Below are 24,676 nucleotides of genomic sequence, written 5' to 3' on the forward strand. Positions count from 1 at the left end.
TGGAAGCCTGGGCAGACAGACTATGGCAACTGACCCTGCAGAGATGCTTCCACCATCTCCCCAACCTTCCTGAGAAATAACATCACATCAACAGAGAACAGCTGCCTGAGAGAAAACCGGACCAACAGGAAACAACTGGAGTCAGGCAGAAACAAAAATAAGCAGAACAAGAAGCAAAAAAACCTCAACACAATCTAATATTTTAGTTCAGGGAAAACCATTTCTATCACGGCTGCCTCAAGCTCACCTATCACTTCTCAGACCAGTGCCAGCTAATATAAATGGACAGGAGAATAAAGACACAGAAGAAACCAGAATCATGATCTCAAATGGTTAAGAAGGTGTTAAAGGATGCCGTAAATAGCTGCCTCCTACTATTACTTCTGAGCATGGGGTCTCCTTCTGCCTGGCCTCTGGAGCCCTGAGTCTCCATCCAAGACCAATGGATGCTGCTGCCTTCTCATTTGAAGACTCGACCCAGCAGCAAAGTTCTGCCTGCACCCCAGAGATGCACACATACGACACCAGCACAGTCAGCCAAAGACACTGTTGCAGACAAGGCACTTCTTTCACACATACACACCAACATCCACACCTGCGGTCTCCTAATCATACCCCAGCTGCTGGCCCTGCGCTCTCTCAGCCCTCGCACCTGCAATTAATTAGCACTTGATTGCACCACCCACCTGTGAATGCCCGCACACAATGGGATTAAGCAAAATGGTAGTTAAGAACTTCCATTTTGTTTTTGAAAAGAAAAAAAAAGGAAAAAAGAACGCAAACAAACAATAATTAACACAAAAGAAGCCCAAACAAAAGCTCGAACTGGCCAATCCATCACCTTTTTCCTGAAGAAAAACAGCGGGACTCCCATTTCAGAAGGATAGGCCCTCTGTTCAGCAGCAAACCTTGCAGCAGGATTCTCGGCCTACCAGCATTCCATAACCATAGCTCATAAAGGTTTATTCAGCAGCTCCTACTCAGCACAGTGCTCCAGCTTAACACTTACCAGTAAATCAAACAATACCATTACAAATAACATTTTTTCTCCACTCTCCGGTTAAGGCCGAAGTAGGTTCCTAACCACGTGTCTTCAACTGCCGCTCCAGGTGCTAAGCACTCCAATCCTTTTGTTCTCAGCCTCCCAATGCCTTCCCTCGCTGCAGCCGCCACGTGAACTCTGCTCCTAGTAGTTCTAACGGAGCTCCGCTTCCCTCGCGGCCCCGCGGGAACAAAGTACCTCCAGCAGCCCCCCAACTGCGGGATATTTTCCCGATCCCCATCAAATTTACCCCCCCACCCCACAGGTCTCCTTACCTTCGATCCACGCGAAGCAACACGTTGCGGGGGCCGGCCGCGTCCAGCGCTCACTCGCGGCCAGCCGAACCCCTCATGGTGGGAGCAGCACGCAGAGCCCGCCCCACCTGCTCCCCTCACAGCAGCCAACGGTCCGCACGCGGCCTCGCGCCCTTTATAGCCTTCCGCAGGAGCGAGGCGCGCGCTCATTTGCTGAGGTGCGCTGTGGGGGAGGGCGGGAGCGGCGTCCCGTCAGCAGCGGCTCGAAGGGGAGCCGGCGCTTCCTCAGGAAATGCTCGCTAATTGGGAGAATTTATTTGCAAAACACTGGAAGATCTCGCTCTGCTACGAGTTAAACCTGGTATTTTGTCAGCGATGGGATTGAACCTGCTCTGACAGAGCCGACTGCCAGCAGGTAGGTGCCACGTGTCGCGAGGTGTCACGATACTGAATGGCTGGCTGAGCGCGCCCAGCGCTGCACCGCAAACAGTGCAAACCAACACGAGCCAGTGATGACAAGCGATTTTATTTTGCAAAACAATCACTATACAGCAACAAATACAATTGCAAATCGGATTGAAAAACATGAACTACCTACCACCAGCCATTCAAGAAATGCCTCTTTTTATGGTAACAGGCTCTAGAATTATCAGAAAAAAAACACAGGTTTGTAACAGCAGACTGCATTCCTTGAAATCCCAGCATACAGCACGTTCATTCGTTGTTTTTTTTTCTCTTTGCTAAAGTTGAAGTGGCTCTTATATGCTTGATTTTTTTTTTCTTTACCAAGTGTGAAACTAATTTACTTTCCTGCAGTGGGAATTGCTTGAGTTGCAGCGGGAATTGCTTTAGCGGTCTGACGAGCAATGAACTCTACACACCTAGGCTAGACTACCTGCTTCGGTTCTCATAGCGAACGTGATCAACTCTTCAAGGCGTCTGTCTGCCTTTGAAGGGACATGAGTGCTTGGGTTTGGAACGGTGTTTGGCCCAGCATGGCAAAAACTGCTGCTCACGTGTGGAAGCCCACACAGGCTGCCTTCAGACTCCCCTTGGGTCGGGTAGATAGGCAAGCGTCTATTTGTAAGCAGTCACGATGAGGTTACTACTGTACATTAGCATAGCACTGAATGGATGATACCATTTACTGCCGTACAGTGAAAATATACATGGCCCTAACGGGCACAAAATTATCCTCATCGGTATTAGTTTTTCCCTTATTGGTGCTGGACCAGAGGTTTGCTCACCTTGGATTTCTTTCTGCTTGTGGTTACACAGAAACAGGAGTCTGCGGATGGGGCAGAAGCCCCTTACTTTTGTCTCTACAGCTTTACAGATTCTTCACTTGGGGCTCTCCCCTAGCCATCCCAACGGGTTTTGCTGTTTCATTTCTCTGGGTTATCTCTGCTTTGTTACAAAGTCGGGTCTCGCACACGCAGTGTACCTGCTGGCTGAACATGCCTGTGGAAAAGAAACAACGGATGCAGTTTCCAGGAAGCTGGCTTTGTCTTGTTTAAGTGGGCATTATGTATTTACAAAACAGTTTCTTCCTTTAAAAACCAACCCTCTTCTCGATAAATTAAGATTAATATGAACATTTTCAGTGAACATCTAGAGTCATGTAACAACTTTTTTTTTTTTTTTTAACAGCACAAACTCTTAATTTCTTTTACCTTTATCTAAGTCCAAGCATTCTAGGTTTTTTTTCTATGGAGGGATGATTACAATTACAAAGGTCTTTGCTTGAATCAAGACAAGAAAGCTCATTTTAATGCATGAAATAAGTGTCTTGGTGCGTTACACCACTCTAACTTTGTACTCATAGGTGGATTAACTAAACATCATTACCTAGAGTACGTCAATTTTAAAAGCAGAATTAAAAAGAAAACACCTCAAGTAACACTGTTCTCACTAGCTGGTGTTCAGCTTCAAAGAAGCTGAGGTTTGGTAGTACCATAGACTCTCCCACATTTGCAAAAGGCATAAAAAAAACCACACTGCAAGGCTCATTTACATCAATAGTGTGATCAGAGCAACATGATGTAGATACTGTTTCAGTAGTTTTTTGTTTTTTTCTTCGTTCTGTCCTTTGCTTTCCTGGAAAAAATGGGAAGAGGCTTTTAATGCATCTCTCTGGACATCGTTTCCATGTGAATTCATATGATTACGCAAGAGTATAACAAATACAAGGCAGAAATCAGAACCCCTTTAGTGTGGTTCCAAGCTGACTGTCCTTTGTATAAAACAACTGACTTACCAACAGTATTAGGAATTTGGTAGTGTGATAAAGCTTTTTGCAGTGCTGAAATGTTGTGTGTTGGGCTAACGTTTCCAGTAAAATTATATAGAGAGTCTTCTTAATTTTGTTTTGTATTTATACTATGTGACAGCTTAACCAAAATCCCCATTTGGTCCACTGAAGATTTACTGCCAACTAACCGTGTGTTTGCAACCTGAATCGTGGAATCCTGTGCTATTAATTACTAGAATCTTTCTTCACAGACATAAGAATGTTCTCTAGAGTCTTTTTGGTTCAAAACCCAACACACACACGCACACGTACAAATTAAGGAGCAAAAAGAACAGATAAAAAGCTTCCAGCACACAATGTTAACCTAATACATGTATCAAGTATAGCTCAACTGACAGTGCAAAGTTTAGTTAAGAGATTTCAAAAGGAAAAGATCAAACAATCTGCAAGAATGTAAACTGGTCATTTCATAATGTCTACTGTACATATAGTATCAGCAGATTATTATCTGCTGATGAGTAATACTCCCATATTACCTTCAGTGTTCTCTTAGTGTCCATAAGACAGTGTTGGAGCTCACAGGTAACTCCATTAGATTGGATGTATATGCATCTCTGCCCTTTTTATGCACACTTTTTCTTATACTTTTTATTAGTCGATATAATCCCACTTTGCTCAGATTTTAAGATGCCCTATTTATTGATTAATCGCTACAGCAACCCAGTCTAGGGAGCTCAATTTATCTACTCATGTACTATAATTTACAGGCACCTCTTGTTACGTTTGTCACTGTTATCTCAGTGCCTGAGTGCATACGTAAGATATCACTGAAGGAGAGTGGAAATGATACCTTAATACTTTTTTCTGTTTCAACTTTAGCAAAAGAAAAAGAAAATAAATAAATCTAACATTTGCTGTTGCTACAGGAATTAAAAAAAAAAAAAAGAAAAAAGGCAAACACAAACTATTTTGGATTTAAAAAAAATCCAGAATCCAAACCCAGCCATCTTTGGAGACCGTTTTACAAACTGCTGGACCCCCACAAAAATCAGATCTTTGTGAAGAAAGGGAGGGAGGAGGGAAGGAATCCTTTTTCTAGCATCACAGAAGAGACTTGCATCTGGCACTAAAACAGGGTCACGGCTTTTAGTTGTTACAGAAAGCAACTTCATGCTAAACGTTTTCATCTTTTTTTTCTTTTTTAAATGTATTTTTATGAATAGGGAAAAAAAAAACCCTGCTAACATCTACTTTTACATACCTAAAATTGCAACACCAAAGGGTGCAAGAGACACAGATACTGTGAATAAAGTAGAATATTCAAGTATATGAAGAGGGCGTCTCACAAATGGCCACAGAGAAATATATATCTATAATACTGTATCAAACAGATGGAAAGGATGCGAAACTGATGGTGACTACACAAACCTAGCCGCTTAACCAACTTCCTACTCAGACACAAGTCCATTGGGGTGGAAGTGCTTGCTTTCAACAGCTTGTTTACGTCACTTCCCCAAGCATGATTCAATGTTTTCAACTAATAGTTTTAGTTATTAGTTAAATAATTTATTGGCTTTTCAGCTATACACCGACATAATTATCCAGGTCCAAAAAAATGTTAATAACTTAATTCAACTTTAGTTCTACTTATTTATACAAAATATCACTTTTTTTTTTTTTTTTTAATTAATTAAACTTGAATTTCTCTATATGCCCTTCCTTCTGGTAAGCAGACTCTTAATCTAACCTGTAATAACTTACAATGGGCAGCTTTTCATTTTTTTTCCCCATCTATCAACAGAACAGTGAAATGAGCAACTTGGGATTTTAACAAGGCTCTTCAGAAAGAGATGGATGGCCTTCAGGCACATGAAAGGTAAAAATGCATTTTATTGTAGTACGGTACTCCATGCAAGACAGAGCAGAGCAACAATAATTGTCCAATGTAACATACTGCAGTTGTATACCCATATAAAGCCAGTGTCTTCCTGTTGTAAATGGAGATCAGGCCAATTTCTGCATCTATTAATATTTATCTGTTTGTTTGTTTTTTAACTGTATGGTAACTACAAGTCTTGGGATGTGACTTAGTTTTAGACATGGTAAAAATGAATGTAACACCTGCTCTGAGCCCATTCCTGCCAAGAGCTCATGCCTAAATATTATTACTTCATACAACGCAAAATGAGCAAATTCATAAGCCCTGTTTGGCGAGGGCTGCCGTGACATCTTCAGCGAGGGTAGCAAGCTGCGGTGATTCAAGCAGGTTGATGCTTCCAGAGGATGAGACATTGCTGAGTCTGCGTGGTGAAGCCACGCTGGACCTGCCTGGTGACTGCGTGATGATCTCAGCCCCGTGATCGACACGGGCTTTAGCGTGCTCTCTGAAGTTGAGTTTCTGGCTGTCAATCTGTTGCAGGAAAGCAGAGTTTAACATATGATAAATTTAACACATTTTCTCATCATACAGCTTTGCGTCTCCGTTTTTATTTTCAACAGCTCTCACAAGGACTGAAGTTTCCTTAGTTCCTGGAAGGATTGAAACTGCACGTCTCTTTTTTAATGTGTGTTATGTCCTCTCTTAATGTTTCTGTCTTTGATGGATGCCTGAACTAGCAGAAGCACTGTTCCTAGCTATATGAAATTAGTAGGCATTTTATGTGATTTGTTTCTGAAATCTGTATTTTCAAATGCTTGTGGGAATGTCTTACTTTCAAGATGTTTTCCTTGTGTTTCACAGAACAGTCCCAATCCTCCAGGATAGCCACACCACAAGCTTATTGTATCACACTTATGCCATGCAATGGTTCCAAACAATGTTATTTTTAGGTGGAAAGCCAGGCCACAAACTACAGGAGGTTTCTCTACAAAATTCACATTAATCTTAGATGGGGATGTGAGCCTGATCATTCCAAATTCCACAGGGAACAAGTGGCACGTGAACAGGTTTGATGCAGAACAAAATGATGTTTCCTATTCAACTTAAAGCCATCACTGCATTCACAACTCTAGAAATTTCACAGAAGAATCTGGGCTGGAGGCACACTGGTAGCATTTCCCTGAGGGTTGTCCCCTTACCTTGACGTTACCACCGCCAGGTACGTGGTGGGCATTTTCAAGTGAACCAACTTTAGCCTGAGCTTTCTCTTTGAAATCCAGTTTCACGCTCTCAATTTTCACGCGTCCTCCTCCTATGCAAGAAAAGGAAATGAAGAGTGGAATGGCTCAGGAGAAGGTCTGACATGATGCAAATGGGCATAGTCAGATTTCTTCCCTTTTAACTGAGTTCTAATGAGTTCAGAGATGTGCAGAATAACACGCTGCATGTTCAGTAAAATATAAAATCTTTAACACGCATATTCAATCTGTAAGCATGTGTTACAGTCCGCTTAATTTTCATGGGATTTCAGCAGATGTTTATATATCTTGCCAACTTGAGCATGCATGGTGCTGTTTGATTAAACTGGCATTTTGTACAAGCAGCGTGCGTTCTTCCATACAGTTTTTTACCTCATCTCTAAACAAGGTGACTGCATCCATCTGTGTCTTTACAAGTTTAGTCAAAGAACTAAGAACAGTGTTTCCATTACCCAAGTATATTTACTTTCTCTAGGGCTATAAAAGAGGATTGTATCATCCATGACTTCCCCTTCACATACAAGTCTTCCCTTTGTCCCACGTCCCAGAAATTGTAGCAAGTTCTACCGATACCTGGCTTGTGGTGGATGTTCTTGAGTGAACCACACTTAGAAGTCACGTGACTCAAGTCAATCTTCTTCGTTACAATCTGTACCTGTTAAAAGTGCACACACAGAAATTACAAGAGTGAAAAGAATAAAAGAAATAACAAGATAACCCTTGCAGAGGAAGAGCCCAAGCCTCTACAAACCACTGGAAAAGGAGAGATGGTTAGTGAAAAACAGACCATGCCACAAATGAGGAAATGCTGGATTAATACAGCAAGCTTCCTTTCCACCTAGGGAAAATGACAGAGCTGGGTTAAGCTTTTAAATTAGGAAAATGGAGGATGAAGCAGATCAGTTTGTGGGTTCTTCCAGAAATGTTCCTGAGCAGTCCTAAAGGGTGGATGCTCCAAACCCCTGTTTGGTTCTGTTTTTGAACGTGCATCCTGGCTACTAGGAATATTTCCATGGCTGTTTTTTTCTTGGCCATCTGTTTCATATTTTTTGCCATCTAAACATGGTGTGCATTTTAGCTCAATCCGCTACGGAGAGGCTGGTGAATCTACAAATGCAACTCCTGCAGCTGCGCCTAGCTGGTGCTCAGTCACCAGTGGCAGCAGCACTGCACTGCTCATCCAGGCAGCAGCACAGGCACCCCCACCCCTTCTGCATCCTTTGCGTTGCCATGGCTGCAGTGTGTGATCAAACCCCGAGCAGCCTCAACTGGTTGCACTGGAATAATGCTGTGGCATTAGCACACATACACCAGGTGATCACACCCTCTCTCTGAGCTTTCTTTACCTTTATGTTCTTCTTATCTCCTTCCTCTCTAATGAATGTAGAGAATCAAGAAGGTTAGCTGAGGATGCCCAGCTGTGAGCTGGAGTCTCTTTCTCGAAATGATTTTCTCGGGCCACTCTCATGAAAAGCACTAAAGCATTTTGGCTCACGCTGGACTTTTACTGTTAGTACCCCTGGGCATTTATAGAGATGACCTGTCTTTCTCATTTTCTTTTCCTGGCCAAGTTCTGGAAATGTGTTGTGCTCTGTGAAGAAAGATCAGAAGACCACCACTGCATACATGGGGCTCACAAAACTACTAGACCAAACTCACATGTGAGACATTAGCAAGAAGGAAAAGAGTGCTCAGAGGAAGGGAGACAGAGGGAGCTGGCTGTGCAAGGTGGGTCAGCACAGTGGAGATGCCTGCTTACGGGGTGTCTGTGCTACTTACATTTCCTCCCCCTGCAGAATGTTTGATGTTATCTCTGGAACCACACCGGGACTGAATATCGCTAAAATCGATCTTCTTGTTTAAAATCCTAACCTAAAAGGAATCGAAGGTAACTTACTACATAAAATACAGACACTCCATCGGGGTGCAGGACAAGGGAGCCAGAGTAATTTTGTCTCCTGCTGAGACTCCTTCTGTACTGAAGTGTAAGAATGTTAATCACACCAATCTCCACACTTAGTATGTAACTGCAGCACAAATAAACACAGTATGTTGCTCTTTTTCTACCTCATGACTTGGTGGTGAAATGCAAAGGGAGATGCTTTTATACTGGGAAATATAAGAGGCAGCTTTTCCCTGAAAAGCTCAAAGAATTCCTTAGTTACTCAAGTGGGAGTTCTTGAAAAGCCTGTGCCAGACTCTCTAAAGCCGTGGCCAGTGTTTCTGCTGAATTGGCCACAAGGAAAAGATGCAAACCCTCTTCTCAGTTCAGTGCTCCAGCCTTTCCTGCAGCAGTCTATGATTCAGCCAGCTCAGACAACAGTTGAAATCTTGAGCTATTTCACCCCCTCCTACAGCAACACAGCTGTAACAGTGGCTACATTCATACAACAGACTGCTGATCTCAGGGTGTACTTTTAAAGGTGACTGGCAGCTCTTGACCAATAGATTAGACTGCAGTCAGAACTCAGTGCCGTGCCTCTCTGTTTAGGCAATAAAAACGTACAGTGCAGAGGTGGCCTCTCGCTTCATCTCATGACTCCAGAACCACAGAGCAGCTGCACGCCAGCTTAAGTGCTCAGTGGGAGGAAGGAAGAACCCTGTGCAGTTTGTGCTTCCCAGTGTCATATCCCCTAACAGCCAATGCAAAGGATTTCTTCATGGCAAGCTGTTTTGTGGGTCCTCCTCATTACACATAAATTATTTACTATAGCAGTCAAACCGCTGGGATGGTAAGTGCTTTGTTGCTTAAACTGGTAAGGATCTGAGGTGAAGGTACGCTCAGCAATAAGGGTGATAAGAGCACTAGAAAACACAACTAACACAACTAGTGGGTCACCTTCATCCCCTCAGAAGGACATCTTCACTAGGCAAGATGATAGTTCTTGTCTTCCCCCTATCTGCTTAATCCATGCAAGAAAACCAATGTACACTGAAAAATGAAAGGAAATGCCTTTGGAGTTTTAGGCTTGTACTTTATCTCAATATACTGTATGTTTAAAAAAAATATACCCCAGTGCTATACAAGACAGGTGTCACATCAGTTACTGAAACATGCATCAGATGTGCGGTCAGATCTGGTTCTGAGCTTCAGGCCAGACAAGACTGGACAAAACAGAAAGCCTTCCTGGCACTTTCTGAGCACATCTATCTCAGCAATGTGGGGATCAGCAGCACCTCTCAGCAATGGCCACAGGGATGCACTTGCTCTGAAAAATGCTGACTTTGGTCGTGACAGGACCTCACTGCTGAGGACTGGGGGCCTGTAGCTGCAAAGTGAAGCCAAAGCAAGGTGATTAGTTTAGAGGGTGCCTTTGACTAAGTGCCTTATGTTTGATTTGCACCCAAATACCTGACAGGTTATGAGTGTCATGTACCCAGCTAGCAGGTATGTAAAGGAACAATCAATACAACTATACTCTCAGCAGATTAAATGTCCCTTGTGAAGCAGGGTCAGCAGGAGACCTACATATCATTTATGTCCCGTGCTGAAGGCTGAAGTGAGATGAGTAATGCAGACGTGCTGTGCTGGTCGCCTGACACAGGTGGAAATGATGACCACCCTCAATAAGTAAGCATCCTATGAACTAATGAAGCCATGTTTCCTGCAGATTAATGCCTTATACCATTTACTCCCTCAATTTAGAATTTTTAAGTGAGGCCTACCCCCTCCTGCCAGCAATACCCATCTAGCTTTCTCCCATGTCAGTTAGTCTATGCAAATAGGAGCCAATGTCTCTGACTGTGGAGCAGGGACTGAGTTACCACTGCTGTTTCCCTAGTAACAGTGCTGAGTCTCTGTTTTGAATCTAATCAATAACTATCAGCACATCTTGGAGGGACAGCAGGTGTTTCTAACCTCTGCTCCCCTGCCAGCACTGGTTGAAATCGGCCAACAAGTTACAAATGAGTTGAGGATAGCTATGACTGCCAGCCAGACAGTGTGACTCCATGATCTTTGTTTCCTTTGGGAAATCAGACTGTAAACATCAGAGGGAAAGTATGGGAGAGGGACAGGCACCATTTAGCCTAAAGAGAATCTTTGGCTTTCAAACAAAACGGATAAACAGGCTGAATTATTTGAAGCTGGAATCCAGAGGGAAATTTGTAACTATCAAAGCAGGGAGGCTCTGAAACTGCTTCCCAAGGGAACAGAGCTACAAAAAGATAATGGTAAACTTTTATAATGGCACTTGAAAGGAATTGAATGATGCATCTGTCTATGATACAGACAGCACAAATACCGTGACTCACCAGGAAGGTCTCCATGTTCCTGAATGTGTATGGACATCTTGTGTGGAGGTGGAGGTGTGGTAGGAATGCATGTATATGAACTTTCATTACTTTCATTCTGTATTTTAATATGCACGCACAGTAAATGAAAGATCAAGCCTGCTCATGCTCTCATTCAGGAAAGGGAACCTTTTGCTCTGTGGCAGAAAATGGACTGCTTTCTCTTCACACTCCATAAGCATACCACTAGGCTAATCTCCTGACAGACTCCCTCGTAACACTTGCATGGACATGCCAGTCTGAGATGTGTTAATTTTCTTCTACTGATCTGACGCTGGGTTGCCAAGACATGCTGCACAGGCGCTGGAAGGTAGTATTTTGTTTTGTCATTTCTCATATCCAGCTAAAGTGAAACCACAGCAGAAAACTTAAGCCTTACAGACAATGCTGAGTTATTCCACAAAACCACACTGCCTAACAATCAATCTGGCTTCTGTCTGAAGTCCTGGCAGACCTTTTCCCACTCTGTCCTCTGATGACCCCTCTGCAGAGGTCCAGAAGTGAAGCCCAGGGCAAATAATGCTGACTGGCACACAGCATAGCCTTACAAACACCAACTGCTTCTAGACAGCGCCCAGAAGGAATTGGCCACGGCGCTCCAGTGCCTTCTGTGCTGTTTGAACGTTGTCCAACAAAATATCAGGAGATGCAAGGCATTTATGGACAGCTGCAAGGAAAACAAGTGTTGAAGATATTTTTCATGGAATTCATTTAGACTGGGTATATATTGCCCTGTTCATAAGGGTGAACACTTCTAGTGGCCTGGCAAGTAATTTCAACAGGAAGCAGTTGTGGTCTGAAGGCAGCATCTACCCTAGACCAGAAAGGATGTTTTTGGGTGAAGCTGGTTGACGTGAGAAGCAACAGGCTGGTAATACCTGTGAATCTCCCAGTGACTTACGTGGCTCCCTATGGCTGTTCAGAGAAAGTGAATTTTGATTTCTGTGTACAACAGCCTCCTCTCTGCAGCCTGGAACAGACCCTCCTCTGGCAGCACTGTACCTCTCTATTCATGGTAAGCAGAAATTTGTACAAGTACTGAGTAGAAGGCAGATAAATGCAAGAAAGAATTTAGTTCAGTTGTGCCCCACTGCATCAATGACTGAAAATAGCTTCTTAAAGGGAAAGAATAAAGGTTCATTGCTGCCCATCATCACTCAGTTCGGCTTCCGTGAGAATAGGGAAAGCCCCTTCCTAACATATCAGCGTCTGGGCAGATAATCCCTCAACCACTTTTCTCCGGTGGCTTACTACACTGGTACACACCAAAATGAAGATACTCCAAGAACAAAAATTGAGAAGCTGATGAAATTACAGGCCCTGCATATATTTTTTCAAGAAGCTGATCATTAATTTTCTCCTAGCCATGAAATTATGGCCTTTGAGAAGTTCTACCACACACACTGAGCCTAAAGCACCTAAAAAAAAAGAAATCTAGCCTGGCTCCACTTGTCACTTGAACATGCCGCGGGGCTGTGATATTGGGAAAAGCTCCCAGACTCCTAACAACTTACCGAAGATGACAGGTTCCTCCTACTTACCACAGCATCACAGCAATTTGACATAACCACATCCCAGGAACTAGACATTATTTCAGTGTTTGCTCTGCTGGTTAACAAAGGCACTGAATGAAACAAGAATCGGTTGTGCAAGGGAAGTGAGGTTAAGGTTAAAACCTGAATGGAATCAAGGAGCGGTTCTCAGTGCTTCGAAATCTATATGCTGCCAAGGACAGATGACACTACAGATTTCATACTCCTGACAGAGGCTACAAGTAGAGTAAAGGAAAGGTGACCCATGTCAAAGCCCCTGAAGAGGAGGACTGTGCCTCAAATGTCCTACATCTACAAACATAACCTGAGTTCATATTTGTACTCCTGACATTACCAGATACACACACCGGGGGAAGAGCCAGCCTACATGCTAGTGAGATTCTGGACGCACAGTATGGACAAAATGATGTACCATCCTCATCTTATTCTTAGCAAAGGGTGAGCAAGAAGATATGTTCATTCCTGACTTCTGAAAACACAGCCAGAAGCAGACACCAGCCATATAATATTTTGGTCTGAAGAGATGAACTATAAAACAATTAAAAATTGAAAATGTGTACTTTAAATGAAAAATGTCAGTGAAATAGAAGAGATGCCATGCAACCAATCATGTCTTTAGTATTTGCACAGAATACCGATGGCTGATTCACGTCTCTCTGTGAAGAACATAGAAGCTTCATTCTACCTATTTGCAGATCACAGCACGCATCTAATTAATAAGGTGACCATATTGATCTAGGAATGTCCCTAATTGTAAAGGGAGAAGCTATCAACAGCATAACACAAGGGAAAAAATATTTTCTGAGGGCATTTTCTTAACTACCAAAATTTAAATTGTGCCCACTGATTAATATCACATACACGTCGCTAATTGTCCCAAGCACACCGATCTGTGTTGGATGCTGTTTTCACAGGTATCACACAGAAAAAGAACCCATTTGTCTCCCTCTCAAAAATTAACAACTGATACAGAAGCTAGCATTTTCTCTTAAACATGTAGCATGGTAAGCTTTGTTCAGGTTGCATGACTGTGATGCAGAAACAATGAAATGTCATGCATAACTGCTGGGAAATGCAAAGCAAAATGACAGCTTTCCATGCTGAAGAGTTTACAGTCAAGGGACAACAACTCATTTTAACTGAGTATTCAAGGAAGAGCAAGATCCGAGACAGATAAAATCTAACCACTGTTCTGTAATCATATTTCTCACTAAATCTGGGAAAATGATGAATTGGATGGCTACAGAAATTGATTCATGTATATCAAGTGAAAAAAAGATCCCAGAGGCAAAATTAATTCAGCTAAAAAAAAAGGATCCCATAGATTGATGTTTCAGTACTGCCCTAAACAAAAACAAACCACAAAACCCCACTGCCATGGTACAGACAGCATTCATACAAATTTCAAGATGACAAAAAGTCTGAACAGAAAAGCAAAACCCAAGCCTTGGCATGTGAAACAGATTTCTAGCCCTTCACCCAGTTCTCCCCATGCTTCCCTTGGGCTGTCTGAGAAATAACAGATGCAAATGGGTTACTTTTGAAAGCACAGCATTTCCTCCACAGCTGATGCAGTGATAAAATCCATCTGAAGCCCAGCAGACCTACCCATGAGCAAGTTGCCTCTGAGCTTTGCCAAGAATGATAACATTTCACCATACTCTACTATAAAGAGAAAACCAGATAACCACCTCAGGGCTACAACACCAAATGGAGAAGCCCTCATTTCTCCAGATTACAGAATAGCAATTAAACTTATCTTAAACCATCTATTCCCATTAGGAGCATAATGCAGAGCAGTGTTTGCTTGTTTCTTCCACTAGAAATGTGCTCTTTTTTTTCTTTTCTGTCAGATGGAGTAATTTCTCTCCTTTTCTTAGTTTCTGTGGTTGGCAAGTCAAAGCTGAACTCAAACTGCTAGCTGATGAGGTTTTGATGAAATTCAAGGCTGAAGCACTGCATTTCTTGATTTATATGGCATTCAAACCTCCTGTGCTGCTTCAGTTCTGCACCTCAGCCTCTAGTGGTTTCACAGTGCAGCTGCGAGCTAAGAAAAGACCTTGTGCTAGGTTAAGATACGCCTCTGGTAAAAGCATAGTCTGTCTCCAAATGACACTTCTGGGCTGCATATCTGTATTTCTTTAGTGATTTGCATGTCATGTTTATGTTCTAAACTTGCTCAGATATATTTTGGCTTCTTGTCTGCTAGTTTTTCCTGTGGTTACTGCTATCAGCACTTTCAGTTCAGGTTATAAAACTTGAGCAGCTTTCTATTTGTTCCATGTATCATGACTAAAAGCAGATAATAGATAACAGCTCATTGTAGCCACTGCACTATTTGCCACCAGACATTAAAAGAAGTGAGAAGACAGAAGGAAATTAAATTAGCTTTTATATGTTCCTCAAACAGACCCTATAAAATTCACTTGTATATACTGGCAAAGAGTTAATCCTGAAACCTCTTGTCTAGACTGAACAACGATGGCATAAGGGAGACATAAAGAAAAAAGTCATGGACTCTCCCTTTGCCCAACCTGCAGTTCAGTGGCCTGAGACTGGTGAGAATTAAAAAATTCTTTTGTCTCTGTGACATTATGTGCAGGCAGCAGACTGCACCCCAAACTGTGAAATACCAACAGCTGGGCCATTATTCACTATCCAGCAAAGACTGTGCAACTCCAGAGAACTGCTAAGAGGTCTACGCATGGTGTTTACAATTAAATACGATTCACTGTGGTCCTTTAGTCGTGTACTGCTCTTGTGGCCCGCAGAAACTAAAAGGAAGGAGAACAGGCTAACATGGTTCTGGTTTTGAGCTCCCATGTTCAGCAGCTGAACTTACTGCAAAGCATGCCAATCCAGAAGCACTATCTGAAGTTGTCCTCCAGGCCCCTCTGCAGCTTGACTATCTGCTGTGCACTGTGTCAGATGGGAGCTGGACTTCCATACAAATAACTACACAGATGTTCACCGAAATAAAGGCAGAAGAACCTACACAGAAGCATTATCTTCTTGACTTGATCTAAGTATATGGCTACTGTCCAAATCCCAGAAAATGCTGAATATGTTGACTTGCTATGAAAACAGGATCCATGCTTATAAGATACCTTACTGTATATATATATATGTATATATATATATACTGTATATATATATATAAGCCTGTTTTTTTCTCAGGAAGACCTGCAGTAAATGTGGTATAGCAGCATTCAGCAGCATTTATTCCAGTTACTTATTTTTTTGGAGACAACATTTGGGAACCTCACTGTTCTGTATGTTCCACAATGTATTCCAAATCTCAGATATTTATAGAAGTATCTGACCTGGAAATACTGTGCAACCCAGCTTTCTAGAATGTCTTACTTTCTGAACAGCCAAATGGGGGAGTGTGTTATCCACACATGTCCCGACCCTGGAGGTAGCTGAGAGGTGGACCTGCCCAGAAAGCAACCCAGATAGCCACTGCAGTCTAGCAGTCTCAGGGAAGTAAAAGAGATCTGGGGACACAGGGTGTTTTTGTGGTGGGGTTGTGCCCGCAATCAATATAAAATGAATAAAAACTTTTTACAAAAAGTTAATCAACAAAATAGTTTACAGCCATATGGGTGGGTTTTCTGTACTTTTAGCATTACTTTTGAGAGGTTATATTCTTTTTCCTCCTTCTCATTCAGCCTCTTTGTTTCTAAATGAAATACGATTTCTTTTAGGTTGTAAATGGGTTTATAACCATTGAAACACTAATAAAATGGACTGCTTCATCCTGTAAGCTAGAACGCATGTTCTTCCAGGTAGAAAGCTTGTTTTAGTGGACATAATTTTGTGTTTTAATGCCATGCATGATACCAATTTTGCATTGCCCAAAAGTGAGAGAAGGCCATTCCAGCTGTGGCCATAGTTCTGTTTAGTAGGGCACGAAGCATATCATCTTCAAGGGAAGGCACAAACACCATAACATAGGAAAATGTATGGTATTCTCTGTCTCTCTTCAGTCTCCAAAAGCTCCTGCTTACCTGAAAAACCTACATGTTTACTGTGCTTTTCAACATACGCTAATGTCTGTCTGTAGCAACAAGGGGTTTTGTTATCCTACACACATGATCAGTCTTCAGCTGAGAGCAATCTTTATGATAACGTACTTCAAGGTGTAATAACTGTGCAAGGTATGAAACATTCTCTCATTTTTAACTGCATCAAAACCTCTCTGTATTCTTATGCTGTCAGACAGTGAGAACAGAAAATCCTAATTTACCTTCTTACACATTCATCTTTTCTTCATGTATATGCCTTCTCCAGTTCATATAAGACCTGTGCCTGCTTATTCCAACCCTGAAGTAGTTGGAACAGTTAAATTGTCCCCTCCCATCATCTTTAAGTTGGGGTGGATTTACCAGGTTGGAGGCTGCAATTCATTTACATCATTCAACACAATGCACAAGTCATGCAAAATAACACAGGGAAAGGTCATGGTGCTGTGCTATCCTGCTAACGTCTGTCTAGGTTGAATTTGAACTCGCCTGAATTAAAGCAAACCTCCTTAATTTGCTGGTGCTGTTGAAGACTAAGGGAGCAACAAGTGACGAGGGTCACGCTGAAATGTATCTGTGGCACAGACTGCAAACTTGGAAACTTCTCCCCTGATCTCAGTGAGGTACTGTTACAGTTTTCTGGAGATGATATTTCTGAGATAATTTTCTGAATACAGTCCTGACCACTGCAATTTGACATCACTTAATCAACCAATGTAGATGGCAGTGACAACAGAAGTAGCATTTGAAAGGAAACTTAAAATGGCTCCTGTCCCATACCAAACCAAAATGTGAGATTAAATCACATGTAGATAAAAATAAAGGCTGAAATCCTTACCTGTCCCCCTTTAGGCTGGTATTTGATGTTATCTGTTGATCCAATTTTGGACCTGACATTCTTGAGGTCAGGCAGAGGCTGGTTAATAACTCGCAGCTGCTTCGGAGTTGCTGGAGATTTAGGAGGAGTGCGAATTATGGCAACTTTTTTCTCAGTAGGTACCAGTATGGCAGATTTGGGGGTTCCAGGAGTATGTGGGGTTCTGGAGTAGCTGGGCGTCCCTGGAGTGCCTGGTGTACGGGAAGAATAGCTTGGTGGAGTCCCTGGAGTAATGGCAGTGGAGCCAGGAGTAGTGGGAGTAGAAGTTCCACTTTTTCCTGTTCTGCTACGAAGTGGTTCTGATCCTACATGCAAGAAAAAAACATAATTATATCCTAGAAATATTAGCTCTTCTTCCTTCTGTGCTTCCCAAGACTGCAGCCCTGTCTGCCACACAAGACAGAGCTCTGCGATAGCTGTCAACTAGAGCTGTAACAGCAGACTGGATGTCTGTCTCTGTGTCTCCTTTGCTAATCAACCCTGCTGGAGGTACCTTGTCACATGTGGCTGAGCAGATAAATCACCCACACAGTGGCTGAGCTCTCCATGTTGCAATACAGATGTGCTGCCCACAGTGCTGTGCTTCCTGCAAAGCTCATTATAAAAGGCACAATATCAACACAGCAATTTCCCTCTTAGGAAAAGGACTGAAGCACCATCGGAATCCAACCTTCAGGGCTTGATCTGACAGTCTGACTCACCAGTAAGAATGCTGTATGACGTTTCAATAGATTCAAGGTTAAACTAGGGTTGTGAAAATTCTGTAATCTTGAAACTCTAGGCTCTAAATTGCCTGGCCGCTTGTGTTCACATACAACTTGTGGTAATACAGCCTCTTCAGCTGAATCCTAGGCAAGCACTCAGCTGATGAACAAGTCATAGCTCCATTGTGTGGACAGGCAGATGTCCCTTATGTTCAATTGCTGTTTTTCAGCAGTAAAGAGAAAAAAGCAATTAAAGAAGGCAACCTTGATTAAAAATCACAGTCTAGCAAAATCTGCACATAAGTTAATATCATGGTTTTATGATCACTGGTATTCCACATCATATCATGTAGTGTAGTAGGAATTAAAATGTTAATGCCCCAGTTCCACACAGCAAAGAGAAGAAAGGAATGCATATAAGGAGGTGTAGGGTCATCTGACACTCTCGCTTTTCTTTGGCTTTTCTCTTTGCTGCTCTTCTCCTTCACTGCTGCCTGTCCCGACTGCACAATTACTGTAAGGCCTACAGCTTTCAGATACTCTGTCATTATATCTGATTTATTGGCTTCAGTTCTAATTATCTTGCATTCTGATACCATATTTAGTCAATCTGTTTCTCCTCAGATCGTTGCCGCTGGTTTTTTTCTAATTATTTTGGGGTCCCCTGTTCCCCTTTTCCAGAGGCATGGATTTTGCAAAATCCCTCTGCCCCACTAGTCATGGAACTGGGCTGAACCTGCCCGTAAACCACTGACAGTTAAAAAATACACGAATACTGTAACATTTTGTAGCAGCTTCACTCCCCTGTTAATGGCATTACTTGTCCTTTTCAGTGAGAGCAAGAACCAGTTTAGCAGTGGCACTGCACTTTCTGCTACCAGCTCTACACGTAACTCTTAAGGGCAAATAGACAGAAGCTGAGACATCTTTGTAAGCTGCTTAAAGCAAGGCTTTGCTGAGACTACCCAGGAAGAGAAAGATCGAACCAGTCTCCAAAGCCTGGAAACTCCAACACTGAATGGGTATGCATGAGTTTCACCTTTAAAATGATCAGAAATCACAGATCCATTGGGCTGCTCTAAAGCAGTGAGGTTAATCGAAATTGCATTAGATTCATTAATCATTCCGTTCATTTAATGGTGATGGAGCAAATCCAGTGCACTGCTGCTCCCAGTGTCCAGGAAAAACTGCAGTGCATGACTCATCTGATAGATCAAACATACTCCACTTTCACTTCCAGTTTCCTTGAATGGTTTCTTTCTTTTCCCAACCAACACTAACTAGAATCTTCCTAATACACTGAATGAGATGGAAAGGAAATTCTTTTTTTTTTCCATCTCTTGGCAGCTTTGGTATTTTTATTTTCCATTCTTCAGCACTCCAACCACATCAGCAAATACCAGATGACCTTTTGCTCCTAGTCAACAGAATGAGTTGCTGTGCCAGGAGGTCACTCTTCATACACAGGGCCTCTCTTTTACCCTTAGGGCATCACTCAAAAATTTCAAAGGGCTTTTTTTTTTTTTTTTTTTCCCCTTTTTTTTTAATTGAATTTAATTATCTGCTTTCCTTAGGCTCTTTTACAAAGGGAAGAAATTGATTTCTAAAGCCAGAGGAATGCCTACTGAAAAAGCAGGGAATCACATCCAGTTTCTGAGGCTTAGAGCAAAAGCAAATCTAGGAAAAAAGTTTGGGGAGTATCTGGTATTTATTCTTTTGCCTTGGAGTTTATTTCAGTCTGTGAATTGATAGAATGAGTCCGCATAAAAGGACCTTGATATTTTACTGTCCTGATTTCCCCCAGTGAGTCACTTCACTATCTAACTTCTCCACATTTCTCATTGGAGGGTGCTTTTGCCCTAGGACTAAAGTAGAGCAAAGGGAGATCACTGCTGTGAAACAACAGATTAGTGATTTTAACTATTAGATTCACTTTTCCAAGAAGAAAGAAGATACCCACAGCAGTAGAAGAGGACTAATATAAAAAAAAACCACCATAAAAAACAAAACAAAACATACGGGTGGTCCGTCGTACTGAAGAAGAGAGGGATGTTGTGAGGGAGAGGGAGTTCTCCTCTCTGTCTCGATCTCCTGATACAGCTCTTCGAGGAGGAAGGATGGAGGAAGGTCTTGGTAAAGAGGAACGCTTTTCAGGACTCTTGCTTACTCCATCCTAATAGCAGCAAAATAAAAAAGGAAGGTTTAGTTTTCAAAACATCACGCTCTAGACTGTGATCTCTCTCAGCCTATATACAGAGGGGAAGCCTCATCCTACGGACCCAATTTACTGACACAGGAAGCTGTGAGGATCTAGCCATTTCCCATGCTCTGATTAACTCTTAGGTGCTTCTTTACTGCATGAAAACACTCAGTAGGAAAGGGCTGGCTCTGGTGCTGAGTGGACAGAACTTTGTTATTGAAGAAGAGAGCTCCCTACAAGTTCCCCAAATGTGGTATTTGGTAATCTGACTTTAGCTATGGCTTCTTCAAGATAAACCTTCCCCCTGCAGCAGACAAAACCTTTCTTTTCCTGTGGATTTGACTGAGCGTGTATCAATGGCCGAGTTTACTCCTACTGAAATTAAAGCTGTATTTCTCAGTGACTGCAGAGGATGCTAGTGGACTACTAGCATTGTGAACTAATCCCTCTGAAGCCATCATACATATCATCTTCACCAACACAAAAGCTTCTGAGCTACCTAAAACAGATACAGATTCTCCTAGATCTAAACATGCACAGGTTCCATATCTGGTTCTTAACAAGGAACAAGGCTTGGTTGGTGCATTTTTGTAGTACAAATCAGAAGTAAAACACTGCTGCTCAAGTGTGAAATTTTCACAGGTACTCACCTGCAGTGTAACTGCAATGTAGGTGAACACACACCATATTATTAGGTGATGTATGATTTGATGATGATTAAATGTAGCGATGGTCCCAAACAGAATGAGACACACTATGCATGGTGAAAATAGCTTTTATATGACATAATAGTCACCAACTCAGCATCAGATAGATCTGCAGTGCAAGTGAAAAGTAAACATAGGGAAGCTAGAATGAACTGCAACTTCTTCAGCATGGTCCCATGTACAAAGAATGTGGCTTCTGCTCTTGTTAAAGGTAATAAGAATGGCACTCTCCTACATGGGGACTGAATTTGTTTTCAGAGTATTAGCTGGTTCCTTTCTTAAAACTTCTCCTGGAAAATAAATGAGTACTGCTGTTTCTGCCACTTACCCATGTGCAAAATGGGTATAACTTCTTAGCTGTCAATGAAGTAACATCCATATCCAACAGAAAGAAGGTATGTCCAGCTAATTATTTATTTTGCTTATGTTTCCTCTGGAGATGTTGCTGTGTATTTATCCACTTTATAGCACAAATCTTGTAGATTAGTAATCATTTTTCCTGCCACTGGATGTAATTAATCCCAGGTAAACTCCACAGATAATTACTCAGACGCAGTGGGGAGAGAATGTGATCCACATAATTTACTTACACATCTCCAAGCTAACTCTCTCTACCAACTCTGCTACCTTACCTTAGCATCTGATTTTGAGTAGGGCAAGCAGTCTCTTGGGCCTGCTGAGGAGGGCCGTACATAATAACTGTCTGTATCGAGAAAAGTGGCCCTTTTAGTAGTTAATGAGCAAGCTGAGCTGGGTCTTGGAGGAAGCAATGACTTTGCTCTAGATTTTGAGGCAGGAATCTTTGACAAAGAGGCAGTCTAGTCACAAGAAAACAAAAGAAAACACAACATGAAGCTGGACAAAAGGAAAACACATGCAACGTGGACCAAAATAAAATGCCAAGCTATGATTTAATTATTTTCCTGTGTCTAGTAATGGTGATTACGCAATTCTGACAGGCAAAGTTTTAGATCTCTGTTGTTTCACTGAAGCCGTCTGTGTCTGGAGAGATTTACTGGTTCTAGGAGTGCCTTTCTGTGCAAATGCTATTTTTGCCATGTGTTAATAAACGAGAACTTGTACCAGGCATGGCACTTAGCTGGTACAACTGCTCGCTAGCTACATTAGAAACAAGTGCAAAACTACAGGCACACCATGACACCCTGGTCTTCTAAGAGTAAATTGTGCATTTGTAATATATCCCTCCAGGCTACACTCAAGAATAAAACAGTGGGAATCTTGATAACAGAATCACACCAGCATTCCCAAGACATCAGAAGGACCTAATAGCAGTGCTTCTTTTGCCACTGCATACACACAAAAATATATTGCTAGAATGAACTCTGCAACATATTTATCTATTAATATGGAAAATAATTATTTTAAACAGAATCTGAACACTGTGTTTCTGTCACAACAAAGGCTTTCTCAGGCTTTGACAGATTTGTAACAATTCAGTTTATACATACCATCCACTTGAGAGGATTTGGTCTCTTATTTAAAAGAACACTAAGGTTGTTAGTGATGCTGAAAGTCTGTGAAAGCACAGCTGTGTTGGGTGGCTCCAAAAAGCAGACATGTGAGTACTTTTCACCAGATTTTCTGAACTTGGGATATAACTAAGCAGGCCCAAATGTTAATTCAGTCATTTCCAAATTATCTCTACTTGAGGAACAAGCAACAAGACCCCACAAGACTGAAAAATCCTTTTAGATTTGGATTCTAGACCCTATCCTTTCCACTCATACTAAACAGTGTCCTACACGAATTTGTGCATCTAATGAGGATACTGAAGTTGGACAAGACTGAGACATTTCAATAGAACATCTGGGGAAAACGTGTGACCCTGATCTAATGCACTGCTCTGGGATTACTACAATCTGATTCCCCTCGCTGCTAATTAGCAGGCAAGGCACTTTTTTAGCATCAGTAACAGTAGCCCAATCTGGTCCAAACAGATTTTGGTGACATGCTCAAGACTGGTAGAGCAAGCAAAGAAAGCAAATACTTCAGTCCCTGCCTGTGCTTTACACAGAACGCTATTCTCATTACTCCAGCAATACATTACCTTTAACAGCTGCTATAATTCATACTGTCGGAAGTGCCAACTGTCCACATGAAAAAGATCTACGTAACCTTGATCAAGACCCAGTAATTCAGGGATTGCTGAAGCAATTTATTTCAGAGGCCCTCCTAAGGCGTGGCTAAGATCTGACTAGCATGGGTATGCAGCTCTTTCCAGCATATGGAACTGCATAGCCTTTCCTGAATTTCCTTTGCAAAGTAGTATGAAAAGTACAGTTTGAAGTTGGATAACAAACTGACTAGGTTGGGTGATCTAACATTACCAGTGATCTAACATTACCAGAAAAGGCTGCACCTGAATGACAAAGAAGCTGAAAATCAGGAAGAAAGAACAACATTAAAAAAGGAGAGGACAAGGCATGAAACAGAAAAACATCCAGAAGGGTGAAGATGGTAACCAAAATAGGGAAGCAATAGGGTGAGAAGGTAAGCAGGGACTAAACTTCTGAACTTTGCCACAAAGTAAAAGACAGGGATAAGTAAGGTGCCCAGAAAGGAGATCATTTCAGAGCATGGTTTTGCTGTGCTCGTCCTTAAAGACCTCCATGAAAACAGAAGAATCTGACAATGTGCTAGTATTGCCTTTTTTTTAAATAAGTGTTTATTATCCCTTTGAGAAAAGAGAGTTAACTGCTGACTAAGACTGAAAACCTATCTAGAAATTTCTTATAGAACTAGTAAAGAAGTTCTGGCAGTTACCCAGTTATAAGCTGAAATGAGTCAGGCCTCTAAAATCACATGAAATCCTAGACTTGAATTTAGTCACGGATTCTAAATTTCACCAGTCCTTCATAGCCTCAGATCAGTTATGCCGCTATCATCATTAATCATTTCTTACAGTTAAGAAGCAACATATAGCACTTCTAAGACAGCTTCCCAAAGAACTGACAATCTGGTTGGTTAAGTGAAACAAATCAGCCGTATTAGGAAATATAGGATAATCCTAAGGAACTGATGCACTGTGAATGATGGCAAACAAAGTTTTGTGCTGCAGATGTAAGTTAGCGTGTGTCAGTGTTGTGTAAAAAAGAATTGCATAAGGGATAGTGAAAGAAGGTTGGTTTCCCGGGGATTTTAGAGTGGTGGGACAAGAAGAGCATAAGGTCAGCATGGGAGCAGGACAGAGAGGCGCTCAACAGACAAGAAGTAAATGCAGGGAGCAGTACAGGCTGCAGAGCAGCTGAAGACAGGACATGTAATTGTCAGGTTAAAACACAAATTAGCAGTCCACAAATTAGTCAAGTAGGAAGCTCTTATTCACATACAAAATGCTACTGGCCAAACATTTCTACACTGGTATGACAGCCACAGAATGCACAGATAAGTTAATGATGTATCAGAATACATCTAGTGAGTCCTGGAGGAGGGTTTCTGCCTAGGCAGCAATCAAGCAAGGTGTCAGTATACTGAGTTGGGTATTGTGGAAAGGTTCAAGGGACACAGATTATCCTAGAGGATGTCATGGCTCAAAGTGCTGAACAACAACCAGTCCCTGCGGTTTGGAGCCTGTGTGCCTGAATAAGTCTGCGAACTGTCATCATCTGCTA

At 42.0% G+C, this 24,676-nt stretch overlaps 1 protein-coding gene across 50 annotated transcripts in view; it reads right to left on the minus strand.

Annotated features, from left to right (window-relative positions):
* Positions 1-1,806: 1,806 nt before the first annotated feature.
* Positions 1,807-24,676, minus strand: part of MAP2 (microtubule associated protein 2) — a 188,530-nt gene continuing 165,660 nt past the window's right edge. For 35 of the 50 annotated variants that reach the window (XM_072341654.1, XM_072341660.1, XM_072341645.1 and 32 more), the window contains 6 exons: positions 20,157-20,310; positions 17,395-17,738; positions 8,465-8,557; positions 7,259-7,340; positions 6,626-6,738; positions 1,807-5,957 (listed from right to left, as the gene is read on the minus strand). In XM_072341654.1, the coding sequence (XP_072197755.1) occupies positions 5,742-5,957; positions 6,626-6,738; positions 7,259-7,340; positions 8,465-8,557; positions 17,395-17,738; positions 20,157-20,310 (1,002 nt within the window). In that variant the 3' untranslated portion in view covers positions 1,807-5,741. The remainder of the gene's footprint in view (positions 5,958-6,625; positions 6,739-7,258; positions 7,341-8,464; positions 8,558-17,394; positions 17,739-20,156; positions 20,311-24,676) is intronic. The other 15 variants (XM_072341681.1, XM_072341672.1, XM_072341682.1 and 12 more) reach the window with 2 other exon arrangements.

This window comes from Excalfactoria chinensis, chromosome 7, assembly GCF_039878825.1.
Source record: "Excalfactoria chinensis isolate bCotChi1 chromosome 7, bCotChi1.hap2, whole genome shotgun sequence".
Lineage (NCBI taxonomy): Eukaryota > Metazoa > Chordata > Aves > Galliformes > Phasianidae > Excalfactoria > Excalfactoria chinensis.